The 11947-nt window shown below is 47.8% G+C and overlaps 1 protein-coding gene across 1 annotated transcript in view; it reads right to left on the bottom strand.

Annotated features, from left to right (window-relative positions):
* Positions 1-9281: 9281 nt before the first annotated feature.
* BEST3 (bestrophin 3) overlaps positions 9282-11947 on the bottom strand; it is a 41823-nt gene continuing 39157 nt past the window's right edge. Inside the window, exon 10 of the mRNA XM_045288881.1 lies at positions 9282-10194. Within this exon, the coding sequence (XP_045144816.1) occupies positions 9282-10194 (913 nt within the window). The remainder of the gene's footprint in view (positions 10195-11947) is intronic.

Raw genomic sequence — 11947 nt, 5'->3', positions numbered from 1 at the left:
ACAAGAGCTAGCTGGAGAAAACACTCAGACTACCAGCTCCCAATTAGCCTACCTTGGTTTGAATGTGGTGAAGTATTAATTCCCGCTCCTTTCTTCTTGGGCCAAAGTTGTCCATTCTATTTTGCCACAGACTACCTCAAGAACTCCTTAGCGAATGCAATTCTGCCTTATGTGAAGTAAGACCCCCAAAATCAGATTCAGCAAAACGCCTTTAAACTTCTACTGCACTTCTTTCATGGGAACTGGTACATTCAGGAAGTCCCAGTAAACACCCCTTATGCAGGTGCTAGGCTCTAATGTCAGCACACAGTGAGACAGTGGTTAAGGAAAAGTGATCACATAAAATCCCTTTGGAAGGTACCTCAGGAAACCCTCATGCTGAGAGGCTACAAAGAGGTGGATGTCTCATTAGCTAAGCAGCAGAGAGAGCAGTTGGCTTCTGTTTCGAGGCCATGTTGTTTGGGACATTCTGGTGCTGTCAGTTTGTGTACCAGCACCACTCTCAGTACTTTAGAATGAAGGCAGATGGAGTGGGGATTCGCTTTTGCATCTCCCACTCACCTAGGGTCCTAGTGTGTACACTCTGGAGAGCAGGGTAGACAGGACCATGATCTTCTTTTTATACACAAATATGAGCACTTCTCTTCCCTTTGCCAAACTCTTAGAGTTGAATTTAAGTAAGGCAAACACAGTTAATGTGATCCCCATGGTTAGGAGGCTGGTCCCAGAACCTCTCAGCCTCACACATGCACCCAGGGGAAGGAGCCAGTGATCCGGCACTGGATCCACAGTCTTGTTTCAGGCACCGGTGTTGGCTTCCTCACTGAGGATAAAGTACAGTCTTACACCCAGGAGCTCCAGCTGTTCCCAGTGACGAGAAGGGCCTTGAGGACTGGTGTACTGTGGGACGTGCTTCTAGAGACACAGGCGCTAGGGTTGGGCGAGCCTTCCCTCTGTTTTTCTCAAGATTCGTCTAACTACTTCTTTCTTTACCCATGGGTAGAACCCCCAGTCTTATCTCTGGAACCGGCATTTGAGTGGAAGCTTAACAAGTCCAGAGTTTTTAAGTAACTTGGTTGAGGATGATTGTGCAGTCACATTTGCCTGCGATTTCCAGGTCTCTTAATTTTGCCTTTAGCTATTATTAGTGTTCTTCATTCGCTCCTTCTTTTCTTTCAAGCCTTCATTCCTCTACTTCTCCCCCCAACCCCCACCCCCACCCCAGAGGCCTATCAGGCACTGTTCTAAGCCCCAGGGGAACACTGGCTGAATAAGACACAATGGTACCAACTTCCCACTGGAAAGTTGACTCCTGAGACGCCAAGAGGTGTGCTGTGAGCATGGGAATGGCCTCATCACAGAGGCCCTCGCACCAAGTACACCGGGTCTTCTTTGCCAGAGTAACAGGGTGCCATGGCCTCTGGGGTCAGGAAGAGCCGACTGCTGCAGGGAGGGGACGGTGTCATTCAGGAACTGGCCTGTCAGGAATGTGCTTTGGTGATGAAAGCCATTTTTATTGGGTGAAAAAGGACTGATCTGGGTTTGGAACTGCTTTCTATTCTTGAAAAGTGCTTTCCGCTTCCGAGTTTGTAGGGTCCAGTGACCATGGAGGTGAATACTGAGGGGCTACCCCTTTAGGAGGGAGTTCTGGTGGTGCTGCCGGGCAAGTGTTGGATGCTGACTGCAAGTTCAAACCCAGCAGTCACTCTGAGGGAGGAAGTTGAGGCTGCCTGTGCTTGTGAGGATTTACAATCTCAGAAATGCTCTACAGGGTCACTGTGAGTCAGAACTGACTAAAGGGCAGCGGGCTTTTGGTTTTTCACACGGTCGACAGCTGCTTTCGTTGGATGAACAGGAAGAGCATGGGAATAGTTTGCTTCTGGAACCATCTCTGGCTTTCCCAAGCATGACAGCTGGCTTCTTTATTGGTACACATTCTTAAATGAGATTCGATTAGAACATTTTATTGCCACTCCTTACATAAGCTGTTGGTGAAGGCCTGGCCATCTGCTTCCATGAAGACCGCAGGCAAGAATGCCCTACTGAACAGAGCTCCTCTGTCATGTGTAGTCACTATGAGTCAGAACTCACCTGATGGCAAGAGGTTTATTTTTTTAATTATTTCTTCATGGTAATTGAAGTATTCTCTTTAATTTCTTCCCCCCTACAATGGTTTCATTGGCATGTAGTTTATTTCATACAATTCAATAGTTCAGTTGTTCATTCGCATCAAGGATAACCACATCCATTTTAGAGCATTTCCCATCCCCCATGGTTAGATCACCTTTGTGATGAGTTTCGCAATCACAATACGTTCTGATGCTCCCTCCTCTGTTTTTTGCCTTTAAAAAAACTCATGCTATAGTTTTGGAAAATTATGGTCATACCAGCCATGGTATGTAGATGTTATTGGCAAGGGTCGTGCAAGAACTTCTTTAAGGGTACAACTCAGGTTCAAATCCAGTTTTCTTGGGTCTGAGATACCAGTTCATCAGGATATGGTTCTTTTACAGCACATGTAGACTAGAAACTGAACCAACTGCAAATTCATCTAGTCTCTTTCTCTCTCTATGCCCTGTCTCTTCATGGACAACCTTGATGGTTGTCTCATTGAGCTACTAACTGCAAGGTCAATGGCCCAACCCCCCAGCTGCTCCACAGGAGAAAGATGAGGTTGTGTGCTCCCATAAAGATCTGATGTCTCAGAAACCCCAAAGGGCCACTCTGCTCTGTCCTCTAGGGCCGCTGGGAGTTGGAATCGACTTGACGGCAGTGGGTTTTACAGACTCAGTGTTTTGGATCAGCATTTTTCTGGTCGGGGTTGTGTCCTGAGCAATCTAGGGTGTTTATCAACATTTCTGTCCTCTACCCACTAGAAGGCATAGCACCGCCAGCATGACAATCACAAACGTCCCCTGGGAAAACCATGAACTGCCTTTGGCTGCTCATCTCTGTCCATAAAGGACCTCGGATCCATCAGCTTTTCTATGCAAAACCTTTGAGATGTTCTTATTTGGTTTTTAAGATACGAGACGCAACATTCCATTAAATGCCTCTGCTAGGCAAACTTCTGAAACTAGAAGGAGAAGATGGTTCCAGAGAGCCCGAACCAGCCAAATCTTTCTGTTGCAAAAGCAAGACTTGGACTCCCATCTGAGTCATTGAAAAAAATGTGGGTTTCTTGCCCCTGATTTCCAGGCTAACTGTTTATGCCCTGGGATCAGCTGGCCACACACAGAGACCTTGTTGGGCAGTAGAACGTTTGTTGGGGTCACAGCTTTGAGTGTTTGCTAGTGGGTTGCGTCCTTCATGTAGGTTTTATAAGATTTGAAATAAGAGAATACTTCTGTTGTCATGAATTGGCTCTTTCATTTCATTTCAATGCTCACTTCAGAGGAAAAGATCATCCTGAAAAGTAGGGATCACTGTTGCTCTGGTTAAGCGCCATCAAGTGGGTTCGGACCCAGTGATCCCTACCTACAGTGGGAACACTGCTCAGTCCTGCGGCACCTTCCCAAACATTGTGGTATTTGATCCCGCCCGTTGCTGCAGCCGCTGTATCAGTGCGTCTCACCGAGGGGTTTCCTTTTATTTATTAATTTCTTGTCTTTGCTAACTTTAGCAAGCATGATGTCCTTTTTCAGGGACTGAAGTCCTGCCACCCTCCCTTCTGAGGAGCAGTCTGACTGTACTCTCCTAAGACAGATTTGCTTATTCTTCTGGAAGTCCCTGATATATTTAATATTCTTTGCCAACATCATAATTCAGCTCTTCTTCATTGTTCAACTTTCAGAAGTGATTGAAAATACCAAGGTAAGGCACACCTTAGCTGTTAAAGTGAAATTTTTTTTTTTTTAAGCACTTTACAGAGGTCTTTTACATTGGGCCTCTATTCAAGTCCTACCTCAGCACAAGAACACTTTGCTCTAACAAGCTGGCATTCTGTGATGCTCACCTAGCCGGCAGGATCGCTGAAGACAAAATGGGTGCATAAGCAAACGTGGTAAAGAAAGCTGATGGTGTCCAGCTATTAAAAGATATAGCATCTGGGGTCTTAAAGACTTGAAGATAAACAAGTGGCCATTGAGCTGGGAAGCAACAAAGTTCACATGGAAGAAGCCTGTGTGATCACCAGGTGTTGACAGTATCAAGTATCAGGTATCAGAAGACTCAAACAATCATATCAATGTAAACGAGGGGGGCCGGAATGGAGACCCAAAGCCCATCTGTAGACAATTGGACATCCCCTCACAGAAGGGTCACAAGGAAGGGATGAGCCAGCCAGAGGGCAGTATAGCACTGATGAAACACACAACATTCCTCTAGTTCTTTAATGCTTTCTCCCCTTCACTATCATGTCCCAAGTTCTACCTTACAAATCTGGCTAGATTAGAGCATGTACAATGGTACAGAGAAGAGCTCTCGACACACAGGATCCAGGATGGAAAATAATAATAATTTATAATTTATCAAGGGTTCATGAGGGTGGGAGGGGTGGGGAAGGAGAGAAAAAAGAGGAACCAAGGGCTCAAATAGAAAGTAAATGTTTAGAAAATGATGATGGCAACATATGTCTAAAAATGCTTGATACAATTGATGTATGGATTGTAATAAGAGCTGTAAGAGCCCCCAATAAAATGATCTTAAAAATAAATGAATAAAGAGGTCTTTTACAGCAGATTTGCCACATGCAATACATTGTGTAATTTACTGACTGCTGTTTCTATGGGCACTGCTTAAGAAAAACAGGATGTGTACAGGATTTAGCATCTGCTTCAGAGAGTTTAATAAACTGAAATATGAACAATTCTCAGTTAATCTTATTAATACCCGAGCACATTGGAAATGTGTGCTGTTGCTCAGGTAGCTGGTGACGGTGATGTGGGAGGAGCAGGTGAAAATAATTTGGGAAGAGGGTTTTTGGTGGTCAGGATGATTTTTACTTAGCTGGCAGAGAAGCAGATGTAGAGGGAATCATTGCTCCAAGAGAACCCCCTACTTGAACCAGGGCTTCTAAAGCCCCTTGATGCACAGCCAAACCAACCAAAGCAGCGACCCTCTTCTCTTCGGTTCTGCCCTTCGATGGACACGACTGATGCATGGGATGGGTGAGAGAGGAAGTCGTCACTATTGGTGATGACTTCGGGGATATTGTGGGAAGTGAAAAAAGAAAGGAGGATGAGGGAGAAATTGGGAAGCTTGTGGAAGGCAAACATGAAACAACAACATTAGTTAGCTGGGAGTTGAATGGTGTTAGAATACAAGCTTTCTGGATGAAGATTAGGATCCTGAAGAATAAAAGAATTCTGAGTGCAGATGGCTAAAGATGGAGAGGGAGTCCAGGATTGTCTTAAATGTGCCATGTCTGGAGGGAGCAGCCAAGTGCACGGGAGGAGGAGGTGAGAGAGTCAGGACTGCCAGTGAGTGGAAGTGCCTTCTCACTGCCATCGAGCCGCGCTCACTCATAGCCAGCCCATGGGACCGAGTCCAGCTGCCCCCGGGAGCTTCTGAGCCGGGAACTCTTTCCAAGAGCATAAAGCCCCGTCTTTCTCCCTGAGGTGCCTTAGGCTGACTCCCCTAGCCCTAGGAACTCAATTTGCTCATTAGGAAAATGACCGTGTGAGTTAGATCCCAATAAATATCACCAGATGTTTATTAAACAGTTTGTGAGAACCAGAGCTAAACTGTTGCAGGGTCAAGTAAATCAGCGCTTCTCAACCCTTTGGGGGTCGAACGACCCTTTCACAGGGGTTGCCTGATTCATAACAGTAGCAAAATGACAGTGATGAAGTAGCAACGAAAATAATCTTATGGTTGGGGGTCAGCACCACCTGAGGACCTGTATGAAAGGATCGCGGCATTAGGGAGGTGGAGAAGCACGGAAGTAAATGAAGAGCACTAGACTTTCCAATTCAATTATGTGAAGTAAAAAAACCAGCAACAAAATGTGCCATGTCTGATGGTAAGACAGTTGGTAAATGAGGGCTAGGTGTCATCTCTTCCCTAACCATCTCGTGAATCCAGGGGAGCAGCAGGCCCGTCATGTCATTTATGATTGACATGTTGCTGAGTGGAAGGACTTCCCAGCCTTCTCACACAAACTCTCATGATTTCTCACAACAGTTGAGTGTTGTGAGCCAAGCGGTAGCCCACCTCACAGGTGTGAACATGAGATCCAGAGGCTGGATGGGGACTGGTTCCAATTTGTAAAACTACTAAGAGGGAATTCAGATGCCCATTTGGCAGTATGGATTCCACTCCCCACGTGGCCTTCCTGGCTCAGCAGACTCCCAGAGGGCAGATTTTAGGATAAAGAATCTCAGACACATGACGGAGGATGCAATCCCATTCTCTGGAGAAGATGAAAATGCCAGGAAACAGCAAAAAAGTGATACAAGGGAAAGTGAATCTTTTCTTTAAACTAATGGTGAATTATGTTTCTATTAAAAAACATATTTTTGGTAACTGAGGCTGAGAGTTGATGCCAAGAGCCTGGAGATATGGAGGGAAGGAACCAAAGAAGTTGGTGGGCCCACAACAGAGGGAGAAAGCAGCCTTCTTCGCTTTGTCTGGCCAGTCATCCCTAAAGTCTTGGATTCCAGGGGAAGAGCGAGTGGGCCTTTATCTACCTAAGCACTGGGCCCCGTCTCAGGGTGGAGTTTCCTCTGGAGATGGGAGGGGAGAGGAGCAACCTACTCGTAGAGGGCTTGGGCTCAACATGCTCTCTGGATTGTGGATCTTATTTAATTCAGAACCTGTTCTTCTAGCGAAGCCTGTTCTTGGCAGTGACAAGCCAAACAGACAAAGCCATTCGGCTGTGAACCATTTGTCGAGGTGATAGAAGATTCTAGAGCACAGGGTCAGGGAGGCAAGGAAATTAGGTGAAGAAGACATCATCCTGTTTTTGCAACTTTGCACGACACTGGGCTCAAAAACAAAACCCAAGCTCATTTTAGAGCGAGTGCAGAATTTCTTAGTGTGCTCGGAGTAATTGCTGTCTTGAATTCATAGCTGAATTCAGCTGCATATACTCAGTGAAGGGCCCATTACTCAGTGCTCAGAGCAAGAGAAATGGAAAGTCAACCTCTGATTTTGAAGAAATATTGAGGAGATAACGTGGCTAGCTGGACAAATGTTCTTAAGGATGGGTGACACAGAGATTGTCCTCTATACAAGCTATTAGCCTTGGATTTAATGGGACATAAAATGATTATCTCTCAAAAACAGCTTTACCTTTGAGCACTTGATAGGGCCAGCAAGGAGAGAGCGGAGACTTATGTTGAACCACTCACGAAAACAACAGGAAGAGCCTGGTGACTGGGGAAAGGTCAAGGCTCACCGCTGAAAGCAGTTCTATTGGGGCTTGAATCCATAGCATGCACTTAATGCTTCAGGATCATGTCCCTTCCCAGGTGCTGACGGATCTGCACAGAGAACCAGGCAGGTATAGCACTTCATCTAGTCTATAGAGTTTTCATTGCAGGCCTTTGAGAAAAGCCAGTCAATGTCAGGGCACCTCATTAGACATGAAGTCTTTCTTGTGAAGATGCTCTAATTTCAGCACTGCATATCAGAAGGGGTTGGGCTTCCTTTGTCATAAACAATGAATGTTCTCCTGTCAGGAAAACCGAAGAGCACTCTAGCTAGGCCTCAAAGCGGTAGCAGTGCCCTCCTTTGTGAATGTGTAGAAGACACACTGGTCGGCTTAGGCTGGGAGGACCCAGAGAACTTCAGCAGTAGAGCCTGGGCTAAGGCTTTCCTGGGGCAGCTTCTGAAATTCTGGGCAAATTGCTGACAGAATCAGGGCCTTAAAGACAGTACAGCAGAGAGAGCAAACAGTGATTAAGCGTGTGGGCTCTGGAGTCAGATAAAGTTGGGTTTGAACTCAAACTCTAGCACCTTTCTTGGTCATGTACTTTAAGGCAAATTCTTTTATTTCTCCAGAGTTTATTTTCCTTGTCTTTGAAGTGTAGATATAGCGACTTCATAAGATTCTTGTGAGGATTCGTGAGGTTACCTGTGAACTTTACATGCTGCTGCCTGGAACGCTGTTAGTACTCAATAAATGGTTGCTGTTGTTATGATTTTGTTTATTAAGTTGTATGTACTTAAGTTTCATCATATGACAGAGATAGTGAGAGCAGCATTCATAAGACACGGCCTTCCAGACCCAGGTGGGGATCCTCACACTAACAGCCAATCCAAGGGCTCTTTTGGAGGGAGGGGTCAATCGTCTGACCCTGTCATGCAGTTCTGGACCCCCGTCACCTCCCAGCTCCAATGTCCTACCTTATCCCGGACAACCTGGTCGACCCAGTAACTGGTCCCATGTTGTGGTATGATTGGGATATTTTGCTTAACTTTTGGAGTTAAATGGGCTGAGGGCAGGTGAGCATCTGGTTCCATAGCGTTTGGTTATATGCGTGTGTGTTCTCCTACTTCCATTTTCTCCAGTGTGCAAAGCGTGGAAGCGTGAGAAATGGCAATGGCTGCAGAGGGTGTAGCGGCCCACCATGGACTTGCATGCCCCTTCCACCGAAGGTGTGTGTGGGTGTGCAAGGTTGGGTTTGCAGACAGCTGTGCCCAGGCTCTGTGAGATTGGCCAGTGGCTCTTTTTTAAAGGCATGATGAGAAGTGAGGCACAGAGTTGGCAAGAGAAACTATCAGGACCTGCTGGGTGGGGCATTCGTCCTTAAATAGGGTGCACACCGAGGGAGCAGGGGAGAGGAAAAGGAGGAGACAAGAAAATACGCAGAGCTGAGAGGAGAGGAGGAGACTGAAGCAATGGGCAGTTTTCTGATGCTGATAAAGGTTACGAAGTAGGAAATGACAAAAATGTTACTGAAAGTACAAATGAGATGATTGGAAAGCTCCAGACATAGAATGATCAGTGGGCAGGGGCTTTTGAGGCATTAGCTGCTGATTTCTAGTTGAAAAAGGGAAGAAAAAGAAGAGCGAGTGAGAGAGAATATCCTTTGTGTGGGTCCTTCGTTTCCTTAGAGACAAAATGGGGAGGAGGAGGGACTGTTATCTCAATCTGACTAGATGTCGCATCCATATTTTTAAGAGTCCTTATTTGGTTAAGATATGTCATTGTGGTCTGTGGGAACCACTTGGTGATGGCTGACGTGAACGCACCTGAGGCTCTTTGCTTTTGAAAAGTCAAGATCACCGTGCTGGCAGGCGGTTCGGTAGCGTATACAGTGACACACACATCTCTGTGTGTGTGTCTCAGCCCCAGAGAAGTTCGGAGACAACCTGCTGGGAAAACAGGAATCAAGCTAGGACAACGTTCTCGAACGTCCTGGCACGCCTGTGGGGGACGCCTCGGCTTGCTCGCTGTCGCACCCGGTGATGTCGGTTTCCGGGGTGTCCAGGCTTTCCATTAGGTAGAGCAGGCGAGGGGGGACGCGCGGGCCCGCCGCGAAGTTGATGCCGCTGCTCTCCGAGGACGTGTCAGTCTCGAGGCGCAGGGTGGGCTCAGCGCCCCCGGGGCCCGGGTTGGGGCCGGCCAGGGAGGTGTGGCTGGACTCCAGGAACCCCGGGAGGCTCCACCTTTTCAGGAACTTGTCATTCCCATCGGGGTCCTCCTGGAAACCGAACTTGAACGCTCGCCCCTCGGCTTTGCCGGCGAGAGTCTGGGAACTGGGTCCCATGAGAAGGAGACTCTTATCTGAGGGGGACAGGATCAAACCCGCGGGGCGCTCTGGCCGCCCCGCAGTGCTGGGCCGAACCCCGGTGAACTCCAAGTCCACGAGAGAGGCGGTGGCATCTGGGCAGCGCCCATCTGCCTCGGCCGCCGTGACCCGGACCTCGGGGACCTCGGGCGCTTTGGTGGGGGAGGCCCTCACACTGGACTGCGGGCTCAGGCTCTGGATGGTGCTCGTGCGGCTGGCTTCTCGGATGGTGGACAGTTCGCCCACGCTGGAGTGCAGTTTGGGACTCCCTGCTGGGCCGCGGGGCTGCTTCCCGTGCGGGGGCACGTCCAGCAGGTCCATAGCCGGCCCGAGGGGGTCAGGGGGGAAGAACGAGGAGCTGTCGCTGGCCTGCCGCCAGAAGCTTCTCCTCCGGGGACTGGAGGGGGGTTCGTGGGCGCTCAGGAACCTCTTGACTCTTCTGATCACCGAATTCCGATGGCCTTGCTTCTCGTAGTCCCACAGCCATTCCTCGCTGGGCAGCTCAGACCCAGACAGCCTGAAACACACAAGGCGAAAACAGACAGACAGCAGCGTCAGGTCAGGGCTGGCCTGCAGGGGGGATTCTCCGGTGGGGGTGGGATGGGGGTGGCTCTCTTCCTTGCTGTGACCCAGAGGACCGTCTCTAACCCTGTGGTCTGGGCACTCTCCTCCTAACCACATGATTGAGAACTGCCAAATGACGTCAGTTATCTGTGGGCATTCACCGTATGGTACACGATAGCCTAGACGTCTCAAAAGCACAGACGTGGACAAGCGCACATTGGGCCCAATGGTTCCCTGTCCTGAGGGTGCCGCCTCTGGAAAAGGCCGCCTTACACCAGCTAGCGAGCAAGTGGGAGTGGAGGAGGCAAGGACAAGGTTAGTGGACCAAACCCTAAAGAAGACGTTTGATTAAAGAGTCCATTAGAATTCCCAGGGTGTACTGAGTGATCAGCTGTTGGAGAACAGGGAGTGTCCAAAAGGAAAACAGGCTTTTTAAGGCAGTTTCCAGTCGGGAAGTTACAACGATTGGGTCTTTAAACAACTTTGATTGAAGAGAGAGTCTTACAAACCAAGGGTCTGTCTGTCATCAGTTTCCTAAGTAGAGTCATCTGGTGGGACCTGGTGGTTCTCCACGGTGAATGAGAAACATGATCAGCACTCACATTCTTGGCTTTGGGATCGTAAAAAGACTTTGAAAATCCCCTCCTGTTCAGTCTGGGTTTGTTTGTGGCACAATTGACCATTCTGATGTACTGTTCTCAGAAAGAGTTTGCACCTGGCACAGATAGCCTTTGATTTTTATTTAAATATTTAACAACAATGACAGTAATAGTAAAGACATTGTATAAAGGGGCTTCAAAAATTTCATGGAAAAAATTCCATGATCTTTTCATCAGTATTTGTTTCTTTCCCCCTTATATAGAGGAACTAAGATCACGTGTCTCCAGAATCCACAAAACTTCCCTAAAACAAGGGATCATAGCTAAATTCAGAAGAGAATACAAACAAGGGCTCTTGTTTGGTGACTATGCACTGTGGATCAGCTAATCATCTTGCACGCATTAGCTCGCTTAGTGATCACAGTGGTGTTGGTATCATACAATTCACATTTACATATGGGGCAACAGGTCCAGAGAGACTCATGCAGCCCACTTAGGAAGTGAGGGCCAGCCCTAGAGGTTTGCTACAACATCTAGCTTACAGTGCTCAGAGGTAGGAAGATCTGCCAATAGGCTTCTGGGAAGATGCCAGCCCACGGGACCCGTCAGCCCAGTCACATCGGGTTGCTGAGTTGAAATTGGCTCCATGGCCCTCCACAACCACAGCAATAAGTGCTGAGCTAGACTCCAGGTCAGGAGAAGTGATAAAGCACAATGCTCGTCCTGTCTACCTTGGGCATATTGACAGGGAAGCATTTTTGTCCACTTCGTTATGGTGCAGGGAGGACTCAGGTGAATCTGTGGGAACAGCTGATTGATTGAGGGGGTGGAGTCTCCTGGCCGGGCCTCACCAGTGATGAACTTTAATGGATATGCTATGACTAAGAGTTTCCTGTTGTATTGCTGACACTTAAAAATAAAACAGACAACCGGACAACTTCAAATTTCCTCCGTGAGGCTGAAATAAAGTAGGCGATCAAGGCCATGGTAAGTGCTAGGTCTCCTCCTGCCTCACCTTACTTGGTTAGTTGTCTCAGAGCTCGGTGGGTTTAGACTCTTACTGCGGTTCGAAGAACTACTTAAGCTCAAGGCTTAAACCACAAGTGC

This window comes from Echinops telfairi, unplaced genomic scaffold (assembly GCF_000313985.2).
Source record: "Echinops telfairi isolate 266 unplaced genomic scaffold, ASM31398v2 ScPeMD7_2;HRSCAF=8, whole genome shotgun sequence".
Classification (NCBI taxonomy): Eukaryota; Metazoa; Chordata; class Mammalia; order Afrosoricida; family Tenrecidae; genus Echinops; species Echinops telfairi.
The sequence above is the reverse complement of the archived record's forward strand: the minus strand, read 5'-3'. Positions and strand labels throughout refer to the sequence as shown.